Genomic DNA, 25616 nt, shown 5'->3' with positions numbered 1-25616 from the left:
CGTCTCCTGCAGGTTGAGCTCCGCCTGGGACGGGCGGGCTGTCAGGTCGCTCAGCGGCAGATAAAAATGAGAGTGGACAAAAACCTTCAAGATTGCTGAGCTGAGGAAACATTTACCTCGTTTTTACTTTATCTTTTTTAATTCTTCCACTACACCGGGAGCTGTTTTGTGGCAGCTAGCGAGTGACACGTTAGCTACTTCCGGAAAACAACCTTCACACACAGGTAAGACGAGTTTCGGCGTCGAACCGATATAAACTGCTTTTATCGCTTTGAGCAGACATGTATAGACTACTTTCTGACTGGAAACCGGGATGTGGCTGAAATTGGCGTGTGTTTGTGCTGTAAAACGAGTCCTTTCGGTGATAGAGAAGTGAGTTTCTGAGCTCAAGGTGTGTAGCAGTTAGCGCAAGCCGAGCTGAAGGTGAAGCCGTTGCTGTAGCTGCCCAGTTAGACCAGTAAGGTCCCGTTTTTATTGCCTCCTCTGTCACTGGGATCTGTCAGAGTAATGAGGAGATTAAGAGCACATGGTTGACAGTGAGTTATTTATGGGATCGGTGACAATCCCGACAGGATGGAAAGCGCTTGTTATTGATGCTGAGTTCAGTCAGAATAATAAGAAACATCAAGCTTATTTGAATTATAGGTTCCCTTTTTTAAAAACAGTTTCCACAGACTCACAATGGTTTTCATTTATAATCTGAAGCTGGATTTCCAATTACTTATCGAATGAAAGCGCTATTTCACAGCTTTCAGGGCAGAGGTGTTCAAACTGCGGCTCGGGGGCCATCTGTGGCCTTCGGATTAATTTTGTGTGGTCCACAACTGAAGTTTAAGAATGGTATAAATGCGTCTCTAATACATATGGAGCAGATGAATGCCTTGTGTTGGATTTACAAGCAATGGTTGAAGAGTTTGTGCGTTAATTTATATCTTTTAATTGTGCTTTGCGTGTAGTCTTATATTTGTTTTCATTGTAGAAACCTACCTAGCTGTCTGTCTGTCTTAAATGTAAAATGCTAGGGACAACAGGAAATGTTCTTTCATTAACCATGATTTTTAGTAAATAAGGCCAGAGAAATCCAGTGATGATTTATTTGTTTCTTTTTTGCATTCACTTATGAATTTTGGCTAAATACAACAAGGGTTTCCTATGAAAGGTTTGTGTTTTGGAATAGCTTTATCAACTTGTGATGACACCTTCAACCTTTAGGTTTAAGATTAAATTAAGATTACTGATCTTAATTTAAATGTACACTCTGAATAAATAACACATATGTGTTGTTTATTGGGTGCCTTTTTATAGAAAATTGCCTTAAAGTGAGATAATACTTCCCTTGTTTTTAACAGACAAAAATGGACAGAGTGCTTTTGTTTTATTTGTTGCAAACATCAGAATAAAGTGTTTTTAGTTTTAAATGAAACATGAAGAAAGAGACTTTGGGATTGTCCTAGTCATTGGTTTTACTTGCTCCCTGCATGCAAAACAAACAGCTGATTGAATGCAAAGCAGAAGAATTTGCCTATTGTTCCTGCAGCCTGGTGGAAAAAATGGAGTCGCATTATGATCATAATGGGACTTGTACATGTACTTTAAATTGAGGAATTATGTGAACAGATGTCAAATAAACAAGGGGGAGATTTTCACTGCAGAGTAGAACAAGAAAAATAAAGTAGAAAGAAGCTATGTGGGAAAATATTTAGAGAAACAAGTTTCACCAACACACCTCAGAGTAATCTGTCAAACTTCAGGCATGTATGGTATGGCTTAAAATCGCTCTTTAAAACTTTACTGAGGAGAAATATGGCATTTTTGTTCATTATGTCATTTAAATTAGATTTTAAAAGATGGAAGCATCTTAAATGTCTGAAGTTTCCTATTGTGATACTCCCAGACGCTGATGATTCACGGGTACCAACAGCTGTGTTTGTATTTAATTAAATTTCATGTTGCTGCTGGGAATACCAGACGTTGGCGCAACATACAGTGACACGTAGATCTCTAAAAACTGCAGTCGAACTCTGCCTCACCTGCGTTCGCAGAGGGTGCGGCAGCTGCAGCACATGTGATAGACTCGCGTCGGCCATCGGCGCTGGGCATTCGACCCGCTTTGAAGAAACGCCGCCGCCGGTAATCCTGAAAGCAGCTGGAGGATGCTGAAGGGCCGCAGACGTTTCCCCTGGAAGCTAATGCTCTCACATGATTACAAGGCTGTTCTGCTGGATGAAGTGTTGCCTTTGTTGAGTTTTAAGAACAACGTGAGACAGTCGGCTACGATCAGGAAGCATGAATCTGTGGGGCTGAATCTGTCACAATAAGCAATAAATCAATTAATCGTATGATTAAAAAACTCAATCATTTACATTTACATGGTTTATTGTTTTTCTCTTTTCTCTCCATCAAAAATTGGAGGACAAAAATCTGGTGCTTTGGTCTCAACTAACCCTTTTTTGAAGGACAGTTTTGGTTACACAGATTTAATAATTCACTTTATTTGTTGTTTTATTTATTTTGGATATTTAAAATGCAGTTCCAGTTAAATGTTCATAAAATTTTATTTTTGAGAATGCGTTCTAACGTTATCATACCGTTACCATGAAAATGATCTCAAAACAACAATATTATCGTTTATCGCGATAAATTCTGAGACAATTTATTGTCCAGGAAAATCTGTATTTATTTTGACGAGTATTTGTGTGATCTAAGTTTGGACACATGAGGGTTTTTCATTGTAACAGCAGAGATGAATAATATTTTATTAACACGACTTTCTGTTTTTGATGAGAGCCGCCGATCAGAACCAGTATTATAACAGTTTTAAGTTTTTCTCTATAGTTGAGTTTTATTTCATTTTGACTTTTTGTTTAATTCAATTAGCTTTAGTTGTTTTTTAGTTTTTATTATTGGTTAAGTCTTGCTTAGTTTTTATTTTTTGTGGTTTGGTTAAGTGCTCCGATTCGATTCCAGTTTTCTGGCCGATTATTGATCTTTTAAAAACCGACCTGCTGATTCCGATTTGGGTCGGTACCAGTTCAGGGCAGGCGGTGAATCTGTCCATCGTTTACATAGCGACTCCGTTTTGGAGCTTTAATTTGCAGATTGACTCTTCTGACACTCTGAGTGTCCATGTTTGACACAGCTGGTAATTCTATGTTATTATGGTGAAACTGCAGCTGATAATTGCCTGTAACTGCTGCAAACTCAGCTGATAAAGGGACTAAATGATGGCTTCACTGTTTCCAGTTAAATATGAAAAAATCTTTAGAAGTTTGGTGTTTTAATCAACATAAAATAAATGTCTGTGTCTAGCAATGTACCTTCACTTTGTTCTCTAATTGAGGGTGAAAAACTTTAGTATGCTTTCCTATTAAACTTAAAATCAATTGAAATTAAGATACAGGAAGTTCTAAAACATAAACAGCAAATTAATAATGCATGAATTAATAAGCATATTGATGTTTAAAAACAGTGCATCTTATCCAGTTTGGTGTTTTTATTAAATTCAGGTTCTGCAGAAACGTCTCAATTCTCAGGAGGTTCAGTCCTAATGGATTTAAAAACTCTTTGCAACAATATATTGTCTTAAATGTGCTAAAAATATATCAATGTATTAAAAGAAATGAAGAAACTTGCATTTTCCATTGAAAGTAAGATCCAAAGTGTAGGTTGATCAGAAGACCTCACTGCGTTTTTAACTTGAGTATTTATAATTTTAGGTAACATTTTCTGAAAATTTTAGATGTGAACCATTTTTGTGAATCTAAACTGAACCTTTTGAAACACTTTAGTAAAGTTGCCCCCCCACATCTCCTTCAAATCATAGAAAATCTGTGCCAAAAATGTGCAGCAACAATTCTTTGTGCCGCTATGATACAGGTTGGACCTTTCGCTCTGGAAACATTTTTATTAACATCTTCAAAATAAATTCGGCGGAGTTGATGGAAAGAATTTTGTTTGTTTGACCTTTCATGACATCTGGAAACATTTTTATTAATATTTTTAAAACGTCAGCGGCACAAACGAACATTTTTGGCAGCACAGATGATTGTGAGGCGGTGGCAACGTCACAAAACCACTAATCCTGCTTTGTGGTACAATTCTTTGGTCCTTGAGACCCTTGACTGCATTTTTTGGATATTTGTCTGCTTCATTACACCAGATTAAAACTGTTTAGTGATTAATGTGCTGCTAGTGAAACTGGAGGTTTTTCAAGCATCAGATTCAGGTATTTTGGAGCAGGTGGACAGGATTGAGAAACTCTACCTTTAAAATGTAAGTCTATTTTACCTTTTTTGCTGTTTTTAACCAGCTTCAAAGCAGAAGCTGGTTTGCATCTCATTTTTATTTCTTGCACAAGGTGAAATTGGTTTAATAGAGTCTAGTTTTTCCAGTTTTGATACCATGTGACCTGTTACAGACGTAAATGTTCCCTGAGGCTAGGAAAGACAAAGAAAGGGAGCGGACTTGTGTGTGCATGGGGGGGGGGGAGAGAAACTTGCACACACAAATTTCTTACTTGGCTTTTGTGTTTTCCATCAGTCATTTATCAGACAGTCCTTTTACCTGTGGTGGTACGACGTCAGTGCTCTGAGCTCACCTGGATAATGGCACCGATGACAGAGGCTGAACATTTTTCCCTTTCCTATCATGCTTCTGAGTTACACCAGCCCACCCCTCCCGTCGTACCCTTTGCATTCCTGGTAGCGGTGCAGTCGGAGCTCGTGCACATCCAGAGCGCTGCTGCACACACACAGCCATATTCTGATGGTCTGGGAGGCTGAGCTCTGGTTTCATTCAGGCTTCGGGCGACGGTTTAGAGTCTCGAGTTTGCGTGCAGTGGCAGAAGATATCATCTCCTGCGAGTCGCTCCAGTAACACAGAAAAGAGCGCACCCTCTTTTTTTTTGGTTTGGAGTCTGAAATCTGGACTAGAATCACAAAGATATGGAGTACGAAGGTAGTGGGAAACATTTTTTTTAACCCTTTTCACACATGCAGCATGAAAGCAACACTTTCCTGCTCTTCATTCCTATCAAAATCTTTTCTTAAGGTGGATGATTGTGGTAGCATAACACTTTCTAACTTTCATATTAAGTGGATGCTCTTCAACTCTTTTCTTTTAGAAAATTCACTTTAATGCTTCTCTTGTTTTTTTTAATTTTTTTATCCACATCTGGACATAAGTGTTAAACACGGTGTGTTTTCTGGTTCAAAAGGTTTTTGGTCTTAAAATCACCAAAATGCTCCATCATACCATTCCCGTGGTTTAATGTTTGGTCTTTTGAATCTCATTATGTTTTTTCATATACAATGTAGCACACTGTAAGGCAGTGGTCCCCCAAAGTCGAAAAATCTGAATCGTTCCACTAAATCAGAAATGTAGCTGATAGTTTTTAAAGCATTTGCAGTCTCAACGTTCACATTTTATCAGACTTTTATGTCGTTGAAGTGAAACTTGCATCATTATTCTGCACCAGAAGAAGCCAAACGTAGTAAATCCAGATGAAGACAATCCCGTAGCTCTGGTCCAACTTTGCATCCAAACAGATTTCTCTTCAGAAGTTTCAGTCAATGCAAAAGGATGTTGCTGTTGGTTGTGCTTTCATTTTATTAGCTTCCTTCATGTTTAGATGATGTTGTGACAATACTGTCAGCTGGATAAACTTTAAAACTGACCAATGGTACTTCTGAATCGAGCATAAAGACCTGCTGTTTGTGGACCTGGAGTATAAATTTCCTTCAGTCTGAAATATTCAATACTGGCAGCATTCCTAAAAGAAACCAAGGTTGAAAGTTCAAGTTTGCCTTACTGTGTTTAGCCTTCCTGATATAAATCTGTCCTCAGGCCTGAATGGACTACAGAGATTATTTAATCTCCGTTTCCTCTGACTTTATTTTCAATATTTCACTTGCATTGACATGGCTAACTTTGCGTCTTCACTCGGCAACAACATTCACACTGAAGAGTGGTTTTGTCAGTGCAGTATAGTTGCGCTTGGCTAAACAGAAGTGGAAATATCAGATTTTCTGTTCCTGAAGACGGTAATTATGCTGAAAATCATCTGGTTTCAGTGAGCAGCTTTGTTTTGTTTATCTCTATTTAAACAGAAAACAAATGTTTTTCTATTTTAGGTTAAAAACGAATACATTGCAGAAATGACATGATACTGTGAGATTTTTACTTGGTGTTATTATTTCTTCAAGGTTTCAGTTTTTCTTTTTGGGGAGGAATTACAAAGGAGATTAGGAGTTGCATAAAATCACGGTGACCGCTGGAGTAATGAATGGATCATTAGTGAAGGCAGATTGTATTTCTGGCCCATCTAATTTAAACGTTTTACACTACTGAGGTACCATGTGGTTCTCCCATAAGCGCAGGCTTGACTTCAGTCCATTTCTTTTCTGCCTCATTTCACAGAGTTTAGCGATTTCCGTGAGAAGCGGCGTGACTTTTAGCTGACTTCTAGTGAAATTCCCTTTGTCCCTCAGGAAACTTGCAGAGAGGAAGCAGCTGCAGCTTGCTGCCATATTGCTGCTGCTTTCTGGATTTGTGATTTCCTGTGCCGGTGGCCAGTGCGAGTTGAAGTGCCGCCATGGACCTCACTCTGTTTTGCTCTTTCCACAGAAAGTCAGGATGAAGACCAGGAGATAACACCGTGACTGTGGATCTATTCAACTTCAAAAATGAAGATGTAAACATCTGAAACCCATCAGCGTGAGCCGACAGTGGACTGAACTTCCTGAAACGATGGCAGCAACAGAAACCAAAACCGCCGCCGTCTCCGTTGCCAGCAGTGGGTCTGCGGGTCTCTCCTGGGCTCGCGTTTGTAAAGAATGCGGCCAGCAGCACGAGACTCAGGACACTCACCTGTACGAGTATCAGAACGAGGTGGACGATGAGTTGGTTTGTCACATTTGCCTGCAGCCGCTCCTCAGACCCATGGACACTCCGTGTGGACACACTTACTGCTTCCACTGTCTCAGCAACTTCCTCAAGGAGCAGGACTTTTGCCCCGTGGATCGGCAGCGTCTGCAGCTGCACCAGTGCCGACCCTCCAGCCTGCTGGTGAGGAACCTGCTGGACAAACTGGTGGTGACCTGTCCCCACTACGCAGAGTGCCAGCAGGAGATGCAGCGCTGCGAGTTGCAGCCTCACCTGCACAACAGGTAGGATTCTGGCTGAAATGCAGACAATTCATCACAACATATTTAGGAGGGGTGCACCGATTTAGCGGCCGCTTTCCTTAATTTTGGGAGATCAGTGACCGGCTGATACTTAAATGTGACGCAGATTTTTATCAACCTCGACAACGGAATAAAAATCAGCCGTTCTCTTCTTCTGCTCTGCTGTGAGAGGTTTGATGGACGGACCAGCCCACCGGGTCGTGTCTGCACGTTTTCCGTTAACAAGAGTCACCCCACTGTTGCCAAATCAGAGACTTTCTTGCTATATTTAGCGACATTTCAGACAAAAAAAACATTATCGGCCAAAATTGGAACCAGCAGGTCAGGCTTTTTAAAGATCAGTAATCTGCAATCAGTGCACCGCTAATATTTAGTCAATTTGAAGAAATATTTAAGATGATGTTGTAGTTCAGGAAACCTTTTTGTTATACGCTACTTAGAAATAGTGTTCACTTCTTTCCATTTTATTTAATAAGCTACAAATTACAGCTGCACATTGTATCGAATTGCAGTCAGAAACCTGATATCACAGATTATTCATTTGCTCTCTATATTTATGTCAACAGGTTAATTGGCAAACCAGGTGGTCTCTCTTGCTGCTAAATGTCCTGCACTTGATGCATAGCTTTAGTAGGTGAGATGCTAATGTTGCTAAAGGAAAATGTGGTTTAATCTATATTATTGCTGCAGCTAACAATCATCTATTATTCTCATGTTTAATGGAGCAAACAGATTTAAAAAAATGACACAATTCTGCTGATTTTTCATTTAAGCTCTTAAACCTTTTTACATAGTATTAGAAACGCATAAAACATGCAAATAAATAAATCAGTCCCTTTTTAAATAAGAAAATCATTTTGTTACAGCCTTCCTTTAGTGAAAGCTCAATAATTTGTAGCAAAGGATTAATCTGCAGCTAAAAATACTTCAAACATGTCAAAAGCTGCAGCCTTCCTGCTCTACTTAACGTCAGCACAGTGCATTTTGATCTATTGATAATTTTGTATTTACTGGTTTATATTTGGATTGCATAATATGTTTAATAGGATTTTTCTTTTACTAGTCGTACCAAGACATTTCTCCACTTGACATTTTTGCATAAGTAGAAAATGTTTCACTGCCAGATTATTTCACTTGTAACAAACAAGCTCCTATGTTTTTGCTGAAAAGTTACTTGTAAGTTAGTTTTGTCTTGTTTCAGGTGTAATGGGATATTTGCCCTGAAAACTAGGCTGAAAATACTCTAATATTGTTTTTGCGGTGCAGTTGCTACAGATAAAGCTCAAATGCTCTGCTTTTTAATCAGAGTCCCAGGCACGGTGCAGGTCGGTCTGTTTTGCCCAGTATGGTGCTTATCGCCCTTGTCACACATTACTCAGTTATTTATGAAAGGCAGGCTGCCCTCCTGCTGCCTTTGTGCAAATAACAGGGATACAAAGTTCAGGAGTGAGGGACGAGCAGCAGGCGCAGATCTCTGAGTAAATTAAGCAAAACCACATTGGAAACCTCTGCTCTGCTTTTCTTGGCACACCTTGTCCAAACCTGTGTAAGCATCCATTTCTACAGCTCCATATATTATGACCCAATTAGCGCTGTCTCCTCCTGTTATTTATAGCCTCATATTCCTGTTTCTAAGAATAAAACCTCTTATGTGGTGTCTTTGTGTTTTCCCAGATGTCCTGTTTTTAAGAGGCTACGGGAGGAAGCTGAGAAGAGGAAGCGGCCCTCCTGGAACGAAATAAAAGGACGTAAGGGTGACTGCGAGTCGTCTGGAGATGCTAAGCATTCAGCAACTCTGTCCCGAAACCACACGCGGGATCAGTCCGAGCCGGGCTTAATTAATCCTGCTTACGAGGAAATCGACGATGGTAGGGAGTCATTTTATCACCTGCTCCTGTTTTCTGTCACAACATGTTCAACATGATCACATCCTCCTCTGGCTGTTTACATAAGCTGCGTCTTTGCAACACTTGCAGCTAATTGTGCTTTTACAGGATTTTAGAAGTAAAATCGACTCTCTTTGGGCTTTACATCATGTTATGTTATTTTCTCATTAAAACACACCTTGAGTGTTGCCTTCATTCTTTCTGTTAGAAATCCTTTAATCTCCATGGCAACGCCTGGTTGGACCTAGCTCCACCTTTGAGGCGCAGCTCCTCCCCACTCAGCTCCTTCAAACTAGCCAGCAGCAATTAGCAAAGACCTGGTGGAACTGCGCATAAACTAAGACCATTATACGAGCTACTTTGATATAAGTTTGTTTGTTTTTCAGCCATTTTTTTACTTTTCCATACACAACTCAAAAAATAAAGAAAACATGAAAGACCAGACTAGTACAGAAATAGATAAACAATATTTAAATTCCCGTCAACAAACAAAAAGTGTGGCTAATTATACCTTCATTTTGTTACACAGAAGGCATAATCCAAATCAAAGCCACAGCATATTTAATGTGTATTTTTTCATATCCAAGTCAGTAGATAAACTCTTAAAAGAAAACAATCAAGCACTGTTGTATTTGTTTAGCAAATTATTTTCATACATATTTTTCTTATTTAAAAGAAGAAAACACAGTTTTAACTCCACAACAATTACTTTGCACCTGAATCCCTCTAACTGAAGTACAATTGTTTTTAATCTCAGTAAAAGTAAAACATTGTTTTAATAGAGGAGCCATGTTTTTATGACTTCCTGAAGGCGGAGTTTCAGAAAGAGCAGGAGCTTCTTAAAGAGACAGAGGCCCAATTTCAAGGCGTTAAATTACAAAATAAATTTTTTTTCATATTTAATGTATTTGTACAGTTACTTGATTGTTCTGTAAAATGGCCCAATGTGGCTGAAAACACATGAAACGTCTCGTTTAAAAGTGGACTAACTGCTGCAGTCGTTGTGAGAAGGACGGAGCCGCTACGGTTTTCAGTTTTAAATGATTCTCTTGATCGCAGGTGAATCATCAGCCTAGCTGCAGGAACATGTACCAGCTCACAGATGCTTTAACCACACAGTTTCATCATCGGAAAAACCCTGAAAGCAGACCTACATCACGGATAAACATCTGCCAACACACCTGAGCTGATTAATGTCCCTCAGATTTCTGTTCGCTCTCAGCCGTGAAAACCCAGAAAGAAAAAGAAAGACCTACACAAAGACGCCAAATCGGCTCGCTGACAACAGCTTTGAAGGTTAAATGTGCGTTTATTTAATTCAGTGACCCGGTTTTCAATCCTTCGCTGAGCTTGAGAAAGCTTCTGGAGTTTACACACAAAGCGACCACGCTCCGTTAGGTCCGGCGTCGTACGGGAAAAACGTTGAGATGGAAAATGTCTCTGCCGAAATCACTGGATAATCATTGCTTTTGCTTCTAAAGGTTAACACAGTTCTTCCAGGTAAAGATCGCCAGCTTTGAATTTAGAAAAGAAATAGATATTTAAACAAACTGTTTTAAAATAAGCAAAAATAAATGCTAATTCCTGTATTATTTCCTAAAATAATATTGGAATATAATTTTTTAAGTATTAAATAGTTTTTTTTCCTGTTTTAAGTTAGTTAAGATGACGCAAAATTATTTCCGTTTCCTAAAAAACTCTTCAATTTCTGAACTTTCTATTTATTTCTGTGTCGAGTTTTAAAACGGCTAAAATCACAAAATTTCTGCAACTTAAAATCATTTTAATTAAATACCAGAGCAAATGCTGGAGTTACTGGTGTTTTCTCCAGGCATATGAAGCAGAAAGTAAATCAGCGCTGCCCCTCCCACACCTGTTGCTGTGCACTGCTGGTCAAGAGGCTGAAGGAAAGCTTAAGAAAGCTACCCCATAGAAAACCTCCTGGTTTTTCTACCAAATATTGATTTCTGAACTCCTCCTGAGTTAAAACATTAGTATTGATGTTCCTAATTGAATATAAACTTGTTTCCTTTACATTATTTGAGGTCTGAATCCTTTTTCTCTATTTTGATCATTTTTTGTTTTCTGCAAATAAATACTAAATTTTTGCTTGGAGTTTCAGAGACGTGTTGTCATAGAATAAAAGAACAATGTTAATTTTACTCAAACATGTACCTGTAAAAAGTAAAATCAGAGAAACTGATCATTTAAAGTGGTCGAGCTGTAATAAGTTTGTCTCATGGTTATAGAAAATGCTTTAGTTTGAAGCTATGGCAAGCTGTTTTAAATAAAATCTACGCCTTTGGCTTAAACTTCTTTAAATAAAGCGACTTCATTTTAGATTTAATCAAATTAGAATCTCATACTAGACCATATTTGTAATCGTTATATTTTTTTATGTTTTCTAAACATTTCAGGCCATTTGCCATAATTTGCATTATGAGGACAGGTGATTGTTTAAGAAGGAAAAGTAAATTTTTAACCGCATTATGCAACCATTTTATGGGGGAAGTCAAACAAAGGTAAATTGGGCTTTTAATGAATTTATTGCTGGAACCAAAGGTCGGCACACTCCTGTTAAACATTACATAACCGTCAGCTGCTACCTCACCTGCTGTCCTATTACCATAAATCACTTTGAGGTGTTGGCTGTCTCCCTTAACGTAAAATTAAAAGTTGACCTTTGATCGTCGAGGTTCATTTATTTTCCCATGTAAAACTCAGTCCGACTTCTGATGGAAAATACCAAGAATTTCTTAATAATTGAACCCAAAATATTATTTTCTCAACCTTAGTTATTAGTTTCTCTTTGAAACATCAGTAGCTGACTCAAGTCCAAGTTTGAAATTAGATCTTGTCATCATGTCAGGCTGTAATTTAACGTTATCTCCTCCTCATCATCATCATTTTAAGATGACGTTGGCAGCGCTGTTGTCTGGACTCCCCCTGCCTTCGTTGCCCAGGTGCTCCACAAACACGCTGGAAACCATCTGCACCAAAACACCCGTCCTGATCCTATCCGACCAAAGAATACTCCCAGACTTTACCTGCTTCTGGAAGCAGGACGTTTTATTTTGAAAGCCATCCATGCACTGTAAAAACACACAATCCTACCAAGTATTTTTGGTTTAGCTTCTAGTAAATATCTTGCTACAATTAAAATAAGACAAAACTAATTACAAGTAAATGTTGAGCGAGCCATAGGAGCTTGTTTTGTGTTAATTCCTTGACAAAAATTTACTAGTACCATTTGTAGATTATTTAACTTGTAACAAGGGAAAACAATTCTTGTTACAAGTGAAATAATCTGCCAGTGAACTAGTAGATTTTCATAAATATTAAGAAATTAACCTAAAATAAGCTCCTATTTGTTGCTGAACATTTACTTGTAATTAATTTTGTTTTATTTCAAGTGTTTTAAGATATTTGCACTAGAAAGTAAACCAAAAATACTGGGTAAGATTTTGTGTTTTTTGCAGTGTGTAAATGCATTTCTGTTCCTAAATGTTAAATAAAACCTACAACTTTAAGAAGGGATGATTTGAAACATCACACGTAGTGATTAATACAACATATGTATAAAGTTTTACAGTGGACTTAATTTTATATCAATGTAATTATAGTTTTTAAATGACTGGACTCAGTAAATATAATGTAAAAAAGTTAATTAAACAAGCAAATGTTACCCCGGAAATGAGTTTCTAAGATACTGAGGCATCACCTTGGATAATAAAATCACAAATGCAGTGAAAAATGTTTGGAAACTCTGTTGTTTGTGTATCGGCCATTTGTTTATGATTTATGCTTTAGAGATGATGACCCCAGCTTTGTTTCTTCCTCTGTGGTTCTGCAGACAACACACCGCTGCGGTCCAGTCTGGTGGCCGAGGCCAACGTGGTGGAGCTGTTCAGAGACGAACCCGAGGAGGAGCTGGGTCTGCGCATCGTGGGAGGAAAAGACACTCCCCTGGGAAACATCGTGATCCAGGAGATTATCCGGGACTCCATAGCCTCTCGCGATGGCAGGCTGGCTCCAGGGGACCACATCCTGGAGGTGGGCCAGGTTTTTCACATGATGTCATCATCATGTCTGTTTGCAGTTCAGTTAGACGGGTCAGACTGCAGCACTCTGGGGCCGGAGTCCAGAACCTTCAGATGGGTTCCTGGTCCAACACCTTTAGTTTGATTCTTGGGATCCAGTTGGAGGCATTTTTATTTTTATTTTACTCAAGTAAGAGTAGAGATACTTCATAATAAAATTACTCAAGTAAAACGTACAGTGCAGTAAAAATACTGCTAAAAGTACTTCTTTTTAAAAACGTATCCCAGAAAGTTGCTCAACTAAATGTAACGGAGTAAATGTAACTAATTACCACCCAACTCTGATTAAATCTCAATACTTTTTTTATCAGCTGCTCTAATAGCTGACAAAGTTCAGAAAATATGAAGTTCTTTATTTGAAGCAGAATTTTACCAAACATGTAACTTATTGAGAAAAGTGTTTCTAAACTTATAAACATCTCCAGATAAAATTAAATTAATTTATTTCGGAGAAGTGAAATGTCAGAGGAAAAAAAAAATATATACTTCATAGCTAAACAAAAACAAAACTTTCATATCCAGTTTGAAAAGGACAAAGTTTATTAAATCCTAACTCCAAATATGTCCCACATTATACATGTTTACACATCTAGTGAAAATGATGGAATTAAAGGAAATATAAAATAACTGTAAACGTTTTAAGGGCTCAAACTGAACATTTCATTACGTTTAAGCCATTTATTTAAATAATTATTATTCCGGACTTGACGGGAACTTTATCTTTAGCAGGAAGCAACATTAGTAGATTATCACCTCGTCCTCGTTTGGTGACGGGTTTCTTCCTGCCTGATGTGGTTTTTCAGCGTTTCAGTGGAAATGTTTCCAATCTGGGGCGGAGGAGGATCAGGAGCGTTTCCTCCTTTACATCCACGGTTTCAGGTTTGGCTTCAGGCAAAGCCAGAGAACGAAGGTGGAGCCAAACCACAGCTGGAGCAAACCGACAGAGACACAAACATGACAAATCATTGTTTCTTCAGGCCTGTCACAATAATCAATAAATTAATTCATTTTATGATGAATGGAAACTCGGGCTCAATAATTTCCATTTGCAACATTTATTGTTTTATTTTTCTCTCCATTAAAAACTGGATGATTAAAGTCTTCAGTCTCAACTTGCCCTTTTTATGCCAATTTTGTTTAAAGAGACTTCATAATTCACTTTGTGTTGTTTTTGTTTATTTATTTTGGATATTTAAAACACATTTCCAGTTAGACTTTCAGAACTATTTAAAGTTTGATCTTTGAGAAGCCATTACCATTATAACACCTGAAAATGGCCTTAAAAAAACAATGTTATCGTTCATCATAATTTCTTCTTTATCGTCCAGTAAAATTTGTTTCTGTGACGGGCCTAGCGCTTGCATCAGAAAAAAACCTGAACTGGATTTCTCAGAGTATGAAAGTTTACAAAACTTTTCTAAAATCTTAAGTTTTCAAGGCTGTCTAAACTCCTTTCATCTGTTTACAGGCCAGTCATGGTCCATTCACTCCTCACAATAGATCCATCATAAACGTCTGATTCATTTAACACCAATAAAGAAATTACATGAAAATGCTCCACAGTTCGGTGGATAACCTGCAGAAAAAGTGCACTAACAGTGAAAGTAAGAAAGCAGATAATTTCCAGAGAAAAGCGTAAACTGAAGAGAGGCCGGGTTGTGATCTCTCTGCAGCAGCAGGAAGGTCGGTGTTGCTACATGTTCGGAAACGCTGTAATCCGTTGAGCTTTCTTTGCTTACATGATCCGTGTGTTTAGGAGGGAAGAGACTGATGTAACATGACTGCATTAAAGGAGAAAAGGGGGATTAATAGATGATCTCCAAGATAAAGGATTCCTTACTTTGGATCGTGATTAATTCCTAAATAAATACCCCAATGTGTCTGACTGCTGGAAACGCAGGCAGGATTCCCGCCTATGTGTGGGAAACGCTGCATAGCGTGACACCGCTCATCCCAGCCTGGTTTTCAATGAACAATTTCAAACTGTACTCTCGGGATAATGCAAACACTGTTTTCTTTTTAAGTGAGGCAATGGGGGACAGCAGATATTCGAGATTAACGAGTTTTATCGCCGTGGTAACGGGGCGTGTTTACACCAGACACAAACGCGTCACTTCAGAGCGAGCGGCCTCACCTGCCTGGTGCAAACTGCTGTTTGGATTTCAAAACAGGAAAAGTAGCGTGTTGTTTATTTTTCTCTACTGGACATGTTTGTTTTTATAACAAGACATGTAAAGTTTTTGTTTAATTTTTATTTTGTTGTTGCTCCAGATTTAAATAAAGGAAAATAATTAGAGGTTTTAACCAGATATGTTAGTTATTCCTGATTTCTACCTTTATTTACATACAGTAGAGGGGAAGTTTATGTGTATCACATTTCAGCAACAACACGGTTCAGTTATTTACACGACACTGTAACCAGATATGAAACCATCAACAAACTCTACATTTTGTCAGAATCGCCAAGAACAATTATAAAATATATTAATCAAACTCTGTTCTAAACAAGTAGGGGTTTGTCCTTCATTTAAATAAACTGCTTTTCTGCATCTTTCAGTTTTCTGGAAGTTTGTGATTCATAAAAATTATATATTTCCAATTAACTCAAACTCAAGCCATGACATCATTTATTTTCTGGGCTTTCTCAGATTGTTAAAGGCAACACGTAAACTTCTGAATTTGAAGAAATTAATAACTATATATCTAAAAAATACTTTGACTTTTCCAGCTTTCAGCAAACGGAAATACATTTTATCCTCCCAACTAACACACAAACAATATTATAATTTATTGCAACAATTACTATAAAAATTTGTTATTGTGACATTGAGGTGCAATGTTAAATCTGAAAATTAAAACGCAAAACCGTGGAGGGAAGAGTTTTTCAGGATGTGAAACAATGGCTGCTGCTGTTGAGTGAAGATTTAATCGCAAATCTCCTGAAGCTCAATTAACTTTTTATCCAGACATTGACTCACGATGACAAATATATCTGGGTGATAAATTGTCTCAGAAATTACCGTGATAAACGATAATGTTGTTTTGAGAGCATTTTCAAGTAATGCAAGAAAATATTCTCAAAGATCAATAAACTTTAAATTCTAATGAACATTTAACATTTTAAATATCCAAAATAAACAAACAAAACAAGAACAACAAAGAAAATAAATTATGAAATCTCTGTAAAAGTTGAAAACTTTTGTTGTTTAGTTTTTGGTTTTGTGCAAATGGAAATTATTGAGTTTGTTTTAATTGATTATGTGATTAATTGATGTATTGCTTGTTGGGACGGGCCTGCCTCTGCCTGTATGTCTTATATTTAAGTTTCCAGTGGGGATAAAGTTTTAACCTCAGTGGGATCACAGTTTTCGGTTGTGTTGTTTCATCCTGGTGTCCCGTTTCCAGGTGAATGACGTCAACCTGGCTTCGGTTCCCCACACTCGGGCCATTACGGTTCTGCAGCGCTCTCCGCTCCTGCGGCTCACCGTCATGCAGGAGAAAGGCTTCAAAATAAGAGACCAACGCTCGGATCATCACCCCTCCACCGCCGCCGCCGCACCCCAAGCCCCTCATGGTTCCCACGGCAACGGTCCATCCGACATGCACAACCCTGGGAAGGTCCTGCACGTCATGCTAACGAAGACGTACCGCACCGAGCCGCTCGGCATCAAACTCATCCGGAAGTCCGACGAGAGCGGCGTTTTCATCCTGGACCTTCTGCCCGGCGGCTTGGCAGCCAAAGACGGAAAACTGAGGAACAACGACAAAGTCCTGGCCATAAACGGACACGACCTGATGCACGGCACCCCGGAGAGTGCCGCCATGATCATACAGGTTGGGAATCAGCTGCTGTTTTCTGACTCGGCTGCATGTTTGGACCTGCAGCCTCTGTAGCGACTGGAGGTTTTATGGATTTGGACTGTAATTAACTGAGCTGCTCAGGAACTGAGACGGAAACCAGCTGAAGTCTGACGCAGCTTTTATTTATGTTTACTTGAAAGTTGTCCTTAAACTAGCAAACTTAAACCTTCCTCCGTTCTTTCCTCCGTCCCTACCAACCTACTTTCCTTCCCTCGGCTCTTTGTTGCTTTGCGTTCGGTCTTCCTTCCTTTCCCCTCTTAGTCCTGTCCTTGTGTCCTTCTTTCCTTTTCTTTACATTTTTCCCTCCTTACTTCCGTCCTTCACATCCTTTCTCTTTCCTTCCTTTTTTGCATCCTTCCTCCCTCTGCTTCATCCCTCCATTGCTGCCTTTCTTCATTCCTTACCTTTCTTCCGTCCTTCTTTTCTTCCTTTTTTTCATCCCTATTTTTTCTCCTTCCTTTTTGGCATCCTTTCCTTTTTCCTTTGTTTACATCCTTTCCTTTTGCATGCTTCTTTCCTCCCCTCATTTCTTTTGTCCTACCTTCATTCTTATTGTCTTGTCTGTCTTCTTTGCATCCTTCCATCCAGTCTGAATTTTAGTTACCATAAATTCAAGAGGTTGAATTATTATTGTTCTTATTTTAAAAGAATAATGTAAAGTACTGAAAACTCTAAAGTTGAGTCAGGATAAATAGGGAAATTTACCACAAAACATGTTGGAACCATATAAATATGTATAGTGGGCACACACTCTTGATGCATTCACTTTCATTTAAGATAAATATGACAGTCAAATTAAAATGGAGATGAACTTGAGGTATAATGATGAATGCGCAGGTTTCAAGAAAATTGGTTACAGAGACCAGAATTATAAGTCAAATCTAAAAAACGACACCAGGCGACAAAACTGCAAAGCAAATATTATTAGAGAAAAAACAAATTGTATATTTAGGTGTCTGATATTGCCACTACTACATACAGAGATTTCTGCTGAGGTCTGATCAACACTAGGAATATTTATAATAATAATATGTTTACCAGCTGCTTACTGATGTGTCAGACTATTGGTTTGCATCAAAACAAATGTTTTTCTTTTGTTCTCTGTGATTTTTAGAACAGTGAAAAGTGTGTGAACTTTGCTGTGCTGCGGCCGGCGGAGAGCCCAGAGGAAGCAGGCGGCAGCAGAGAGGTACAACACAGCCGAGGAGTGAGAAGGGCCCCGGAGCCGCAGTACTTCAGGCGGCAGACCACCTACCTGAAGGTTCGACAAAACAACATTTATGGTTTTACTCCTTTTCTATGGCTGTGAAAATGCAGCAAAACCAGGTTCTTGTGTCAGAAATGACAAGACGAGCATTTTTACCAAAAAATATGTTGGGTTTAACTGTTGGGTAGTAACTGAGTGGTTCCTGTATGTACATTAAACATTTAAATTGTAAACAGGAAAAACATTACTGTTGGATAATTGTGAAGAAAATACAGCAGGAAGAAGGAAGACGAACTCGGACAAGTGTGATGGGATTCCTTTGCTTCGGCTGATAAAACAGCGAGAAACTTATTTGGTTTGCAGCGACACGTTTGCTGAGGTTCACATACCGAGGAAACCAGCCGAGGGCAAATCTGAACACCTTCAAATTATCTTTCAGCTGGAAAATAAAATGGATGTGCTAAAATATTTATCATTACTCAAGTAAATGTAACTAGTTATTACCCAACTCTCTGGATTTTCTTCTCACAGAATGAAAATCAAACATGTTTTAACCAAAATTCACACCAGACACAGACCTGCAGTTTTTAAGTTTCATGTTATTTTTTACATTTATTTAAAGAAACTCATTTGAAAACATTTTCTTTTCTTTTTTTTTTTTTTTTTACTTATATGAACTATTGTTGTCTTCATCCTTAAAATAGCAAAGTTTTTACATAACTTTATATTTTGGTCTGTCTGATTTATGAAATTTTTAAATATTAAATGATTAATTTGATCAGTTATTCTGTACTTGAGTAGATGTTTACCAAATACTTTTTTACTCTTCCTTGAGTATTTTTTTAGACGTTACTTTGACTGGATATGTTGAAGTATCGCTACTCTTACTTGAGTATAATTTTTGGGTACTCTGTACATCTCTGGATTTAAGATTAATCAATCATTTCAAAAAATGCCTCCGACTGGATACTAAGAGTCAAACTACAAGTGTTGGACCAAGAACTCATCACAAAGTTTTATATTGAAAGAAATTGATTTGGAAACATTTTCTTTTGTCTGATTTTGTTATATTTTTTATTTACATGAATTATTGTAGTTTTGGTTGTTAAAATACCAAAATTTTCACTTCACTTTATATCTTTGTCCATCTGATTGTGTAATTTCTAAATACTAAATGACTAATTTGATCACTTACTCAATACTTTTACTCTTGAGTAATTTCTTGGCTTCCTTCGACTTCTACATATGTGGTGCTGCTCCTAGTTGAGTGCAGTTTTTGGGGGACTCTGCCTCCTCTGTTGGACGGTAAAGGGAAAAGCGATCCCCCTCCAGTCGGGGGTGAGAAGTTTTCACCTGCGTTGGAGATGAAAGCTGTGGGCCTCCCTCTGTCCTGATCAAAAGAGTCGGGGTGCTGCTCTCTGCCGCCGTGGGGCCGCTGCCTTCTTCTTGTTGTTGTTTTTTGGGTTGTTTCTCTGGGAGGTGAGAGGATCAAAGCTGGTAACAGTTAGCTTTCGCCTGCGGAGTTGAATCTTTTCGTCTTGCTTGGGGGGGATGGGTTCCCTGCTGTGGGGAGGAAGAACCCCGCCTCCCCCGAGCTTCCCTTCTGACAGTTTACAGACTCCGTGGAGCAGCGAGAAGGCTGCTTGAAGTTGTCATTTTCCACACATCTTTTCCACTACGAGAGCCGAGTGTTGATCCTCACACTTCTACCCTTTTACCTCTCAGCTCCGTCTCAAATGTTTCACATTTGTTTCTGCAAGCGGCCCTCTAAACGAGATCCGCTGCGTCAAAACATCCTGCTAAATGATTGTAATTTATGAATTTGTGTGGCTTGAATCCTGAATATTTTTGTGTTTTCTTGGTTTGTGTTATAGGATCCACCGGGCGGTTTCACCTGTCAGGAGAAGACTGTGAGCCTGAAGAAGGAACCTCGAACATCTCTGGGCATCACCATAGCTGGGGGCAGGGACTGCCGCAGCAGGCTGCCTGTTTACATCACGAGTGTTCAGCCAGTTGGCTGCCTGCACAGAGACGGCACCATCAAAAGAGGTAGAAGACCGCATCTTGTCCCGGGATTCTTACGGTTTCACGTAATGACACTTAAAAAAAGCCAGAAAACTGATTAAATGTTTTTTTTATGTGGAAATGCACAGGAACAGTTTGCTTTGAGGTACCGAGTGGGTGCTTTTAGATACTCAGATGGAAACAAGCTGACATAAAATTCCCGTTAAAGGGGATCTATTAATCAAAGATGACTTTTTACATGTTTTATTTGCTTCCATGTGAGTCTCAACTACTTCTAAAAACAGCTCAATAGCTTAAGAAAATGTGTAAATAACTGTTTTTGTATCTGGAAAATGAGCCAATTGTAAACCCTCCCGATAGTTGAGTCACATTCAATGGGCACTGCACCGTTACCTAGCAACCCCAGCGGAATTCCATCCGTCACCTAGCAACCCCAGCGGAGCTCCAGCACGTTTGGCCCGCTGGTACCTTTTTGGAAAAGATGAGTTTGTTTTTTGTTGGGTTTTTTTGTTGACTTGCCATCCAGAAACCACTTGCTACATTCTTGCTGGTTGTGCAGGAGGCTCCACTTTTGCTTTTCAAAGATGTAGGGTTGTATAATTGCACATCTGCTTGCAGCCGTTTTCATGTGTGAGAATAAATATTGAGTTGCGGGGCGTGGCCAGCAGCTTATTCGGATTTAAAGTCAGAAGAGGCTCAAAATAGACAAAAAATCTGATCCTCTAAGAATAACTTTATGCGAAAAATGTAAATATGTTTTGTATAGACCTGTCCTAACCTGTTCAGGGTTAGGATAGTTTTCCACAGTTGTGTTTATGAGTACCAAAGAAGTTCCACTCTATTTGTAATTATTGTTTGCACATTACACAGTATCATCTGAATCATGACTCATTCCCTCATAATGTCACCTCACAACATTTTTCTCTGACTGCAGCCCTGCTGCTTTGTTTTAACTCTGAGCTCATCATTTCTCACTTTACCAGAGGAAAAACAACCAGAAACTCTTGTTTGAGCTTTGACTCTAACTACATCAAACACGATAAATTTTCCCAGAAGTTACTGCGATAAACAAGTTCATAATGCACGTTCTTGAAAAGATCAATAACTTTTAATTTCTAATCAGCAGCTAAATCTGAAACTGGAAGACATTTTAAACATCTAAAATAAATAAAACTACGGAGGTTTTGGAGTAACAAAAGTAAATGCATAAATATAAAAGCTCCATCTGATTTATGTTAGAAGTCTTTGTAGTTTCCTCTGATTCTTGGCTTTAACGGCGTCTGTCTCTCACTCCGGTTTCCTTCTGATGAGTGAAGTGTTGGCGGTGTTTCGCTAGCAGCTTTCCTGGCCAGTTGTTTGGCCATCAAAACACCAGTTTAGAGACTGGATGCTGGGTCTGGACTGGTCCTTGAACTGCTTTTGTGTAAAATCGACAATAGGTTGTATAGGAAAAGGGCTATTCCGTCTTTTCATCCTGCCTCCATTCAGAGGAGACACAATGTGTGGCTCAAGAGCCGTAAACATAGAGGATGTGAGCGAAGAGGAGCCGATTCATCAAACCAATCGGCTCAAACTTTGGGAAAATTAACATTTATTTTGATCTAATAAACTTTAACTTCACCAGGGAATGGTTTGTATTAGGGCTGAAACTAATGATTATTTTAGTAATTGATTAAGATGATTGGTTGCATAAGAAACAATTTACATTTTGCAGATTTTTCATTTAATCCCCTTTTTATACAATGTTGGAAACGCATTAAAAGATGCAAATAAACAAATTAATTGCATTCTTAATAAGAAAATAAACATTTTATTCCCGAAAATGTATTAAAACTATTCCACTTGATTGGGTAAATCATATTTGCAAAGGTTTTTATATACATTTATATAACTTTTGTCAATTTTAGCTTAATTACTGCTCTGAATGTTTTTACAGCTAATGGCCCTTCAGTCTGTATGCTCCAGTTAACGATTAATCAATTACTGCACATTTAGCAGTGAGTACATGAGGTTGATTGACAGCACTAAGCCTCTCCTCCTGGCTCTGATTGGTTGTTTTTGGTTGCATTTCTTCAAACTGCAACTGTAGCTCAGGAAGGAGGGAGAGGAGATTGGTAATTTCACAGATTCTGTCTCACAAGATGGTGGCAGTTTCAACAAATGTGTAGAAAAAAATATTTTTTATTAAACTTACACACTGGCGCTTTAATGTTTCCTGAAGATGCTTGGGAGCGGATTACAGAGTTGGATTATTCAGACGAACAATCACTTTGTGTAATTTAGAGAAAATCTGTTGCGCTTTGAATTAGTGAACTTCCTGCTCATTAAATGTTAAACGTCCTCAGGCGACGTTCTGCTGAGCATCAACGGCGTCGATCTGACGCAGCTGACCTACAACGAGGCCGTGTCCGTCCTGAAGGCCCAGACGGCTCAGGCCCAGGTGGTGCTGCGCGTCATCCAGACGCTGTCAGACAGCGCCGAGGAGGACGCGGAGACCGGCAGCAGAGACGACTTTGACCACATGGACGACCAGCGGGACGAGATTCGGACCTGGACGCCGCTGTGGACGCATTGGCTGGGGCTACCGAGGTAAACCACTAAACCCAGGAACTCTGCAAAAACATAGAGTATTACCAGCTTCTTCTGGTCCAGTTTCTAGTACAAATATACTACTAGATTTAAATTAGAGAAAACTTGTAACCTGGTAAAAAGTCTTAACAGTGAAATAATCTGACAGGGAAACTTGAAATTTTCATCAATATTAAGGAAATTATTGACTAAAGACAATCTCCTATATCTTGCTGAAAGTTACTTGTAAGTTAGTTTTCTATCATTTCAATTTAGTAATATATTTTTTCATAAATATTAGTGAATTATTTACTTAATACATGTTTAATTTTGTCTTATTTCAAGTGTACTAAGATATTTGCAGTAAAAACTAGACCAAAAAATATTTGGTAAGGTTTTGTATTTTTTGCAGTTTTCTCTATCCTTCTATTAAATAAATTAACAATAAAAATTTGCATCGTTTAAATAACAAATGATGCAAATAATGAGGAGAGAAAAAACAGGGTTCTCTTAAATTAACATTTTGTGATGAGGTTCAATCTAGATGGACAATTTATAGCAAAAGAGCAAAACAGGAGAAAAACTTTATATGTTTAAATGACAGACTGTTCAATTTTGTGAAAAGTTGCACTAAAAGTGTTATTACAGGTGTTATACACACCCTTTCAAATAAAGTTACCATTTTTTTCTGTCAGGCAAAAGTTTGAAATCTTCATCGCGTTCTGCGACTTGAGGCAGAATGTCGATTCGCTAACGCTAGTTAGCGCTTCAGGCTATTGCTAACTAGCTGCCAGTAAGCATCTGTCATGGATAACTTAAAATTTTATCCCCAGTTAGCTGAACCTGTAAATTTCTGTAATGACACAGGTCTTAAATTTCATTCATAATGGTCTTAAAAAGCCTTAAATTTGAGTTGGTGAAACCTGCAGAAATCCAGAGCCACAGTGGAGGAGCTGCAGAGTTGCAGTGTTGATCACAACGGATGCTCTCCCGTTTGTTCAATCTATTTTTTTTTTGTATGAAAGAGTGCGCTTTAACTCTGACTTTGTCCCTCAGTCACATGCACTGGTGCAGGGACATCGTCCTGCAGAAGACAAACAGCGAGAGCTGGGGCTTCAGCATCGTCGGGGGTTACGAGGAGAGCCATGGGCAGCAGCCATTTTTCATTAAAACTATCGTGCCTGGGACGCCCGCCCACTTCGATGGCCGTCTAAAGTAAGTAAAAATTCTCTACTTGAGTAATTTTATACATTTTATTATGAAGTATTTCTACTCTTACTTGAGTAAAATTTCTGGATTTTCTACCCACTGAATGAAAATCAAACATGTTTTAACCAAAACGTCATGAGGAAAAACGATCTTTTGGGTGATTTTGTTGTTTTTGTTACTTATACGAATTATTGTCATTTTTGTCCTAAAAATATCAAAATTTCCATGTTTGGTCCGTTTGGTGATGTAATTTTTAAATATTAAAATTGAGTAATTTCTTCGATGGCTACTTTTTACTTTTACTTGAGTATAATGTTTGTGTTTTCTCGCCTCCTCTGGTGTGGAGACTTTTGCTCTAAAAAACAACATTTCTCTGTAAAATTGGACTTCGCCCACCCGTTTCTGTCCAGGTGCGGTGATGAGATCGTGGCGGTGAACGGCGCTACGACGGTGGGGATGAACAACTCCTCGCTCATCCCGATGCTCAAGCTGCAGAAGAACAAAGTCACGCTGACTGTTGTGTCCTGGCCTGGAAGTTTAGTGTAATTAAGACAAACTTTGTCTCTTTTTGTGTTCATGTGAGCATTCACAAGTAGCCCTGTTCAGCTGCATTCCTACTGAATCTGATTCTTTTTGTTCAGAACGTTGTACATAATCCCAGACCCGTCTGTTAAAGCTGTCCTGTAGAAACTGGTTGTAACACTAAGATGTACAAATCATAAAAATCTAGTCAAAACTAACTAGAAGGATTCAGTTTTGATGACTGATTCTAGCATCCGTTGCTAGTATAAACTCTAATGTAGGATCCTGACTGTAGACAGATGCCAAACAAATGAAAATTAAAGCTCCTTTTGAACATGATGCAAAATATTTCTTTATAATCTGAATAAAATCAGAGTGTTACAGAAGGTGGGTTGGGTATTTTCCCAGCAGTATAAATGTTCATTTTTATTAAAAGAAGCAGGTAAAATTACAAACATAGAAGTGTTGATGGTGTAATAGTAAAATGTGACTCATGTACAGATGATTATACAAAATTTGGATTAGAAAACAAATTTATTCATTGTTTAGGCTCTTATTTTTTAATTTAATCACATTCAGGAACAACAAATAAGTAGCAAGCAGTTCTCCTCTTGATTTATTTTTCCTAATGAAAGTGTTGCTAATCCAACGTTTATTTTTTAATTTTATTTTATTTTTCAACATCCGAGCTCTCATTTTTAGCACTGTATTTATTTCCATAAATAGTTAATCTTGACAGACTTAAAGGAAGTGGGTGCCTTGGAGGTATTGAAGGACAAATAACTGCCTTAAACTGTCTCTGTACCAAAACGTGTTAATAAATGCTGTTTGTAGATTTAACGTGGCCTTGCCTGCATCCTGACGGAGGCAGCTGTCGAACAACAAAGTGGCTTTTTGAAATATAAACCAAGTAACCTGTAAATAATAATCCCCACTCTGTTCAGTTTTGTCCAATAAAATCATATCAAATCATGTTTTCTTAGGATTCATTTTGTAGTTTAATATGTTGAAGTCAAAGAAATGTTGTTTCAAAGGAATAAAAAATGAGAACATA

General features: G+C 38.4%; 1 protein-coding gene across 1 annotated transcript; it reads left to right on the top strand.

Moving 5' to 3' along the window:
• On the top strand, positions 1–25616 carry lnx2b (ligand of numb-protein X 2b). The gene is made up of 10 exons (XM_008420787.3): positions 1–224; positions 6625–7166; positions 8859–9052; positions 12924–13123; positions 16576–17004; positions 18146–18292; positions 20113–20287; positions 22609–22852; positions 23888–24046; positions 24451–25616. Exons 2-10 carry the CDS (start codon positions 6748–6750, stop codon positions 24584–24586), a joined length of 2103 nt encoding a protein of 700 aa, XP_008419009.1. The 5' UTR covers positions 1–224; positions 6625–6747; the 3' UTR covers positions 24587–25616.

This window comes from Poecilia reticulata, chromosome 10 (genome assembly GCF_904066995.2).
Source record: "Poecilia reticulata chromosome 10, P_reticulata-male-v2, whole genome shotgun sequence".
Taxonomy (NCBI): Eukaryota; Metazoa; Chordata; class Actinopteri; order Cyprinodontiformes; family Poeciliidae; genus Poecilia; species Poecilia reticulata.
Note: the sequence above shows the minus strand (reverse complement) of the source record. Positions and strands in the feature narration are given on the sequence as shown.

Excerpts from the sequence above, each read along its gene's own strand:
- lnx2b (XM_008420787.3), top strand. The coding sequence starts at position 6,748 with ATGGCAGCAACAGAAACCAAAACCGCCGCCGTCTCCGTTGCCAGCAGT. Across the intron at positions 17,005-18,145 it reads GTGCCGCCATGATCATACAG|AACAGTGAAAAGTGTGTGAA; the intron begins GTTGGGAATCAG and ends TGTGATTTTTAG. Across the intron at positions 24,047-24,450 it reads CACTTCGATGGCCGTCTAAA|GTGCGGTGATGAGATCGTGG; the intron begins GTAAGTAAAAAT and ends GTTTCTGTCCAG.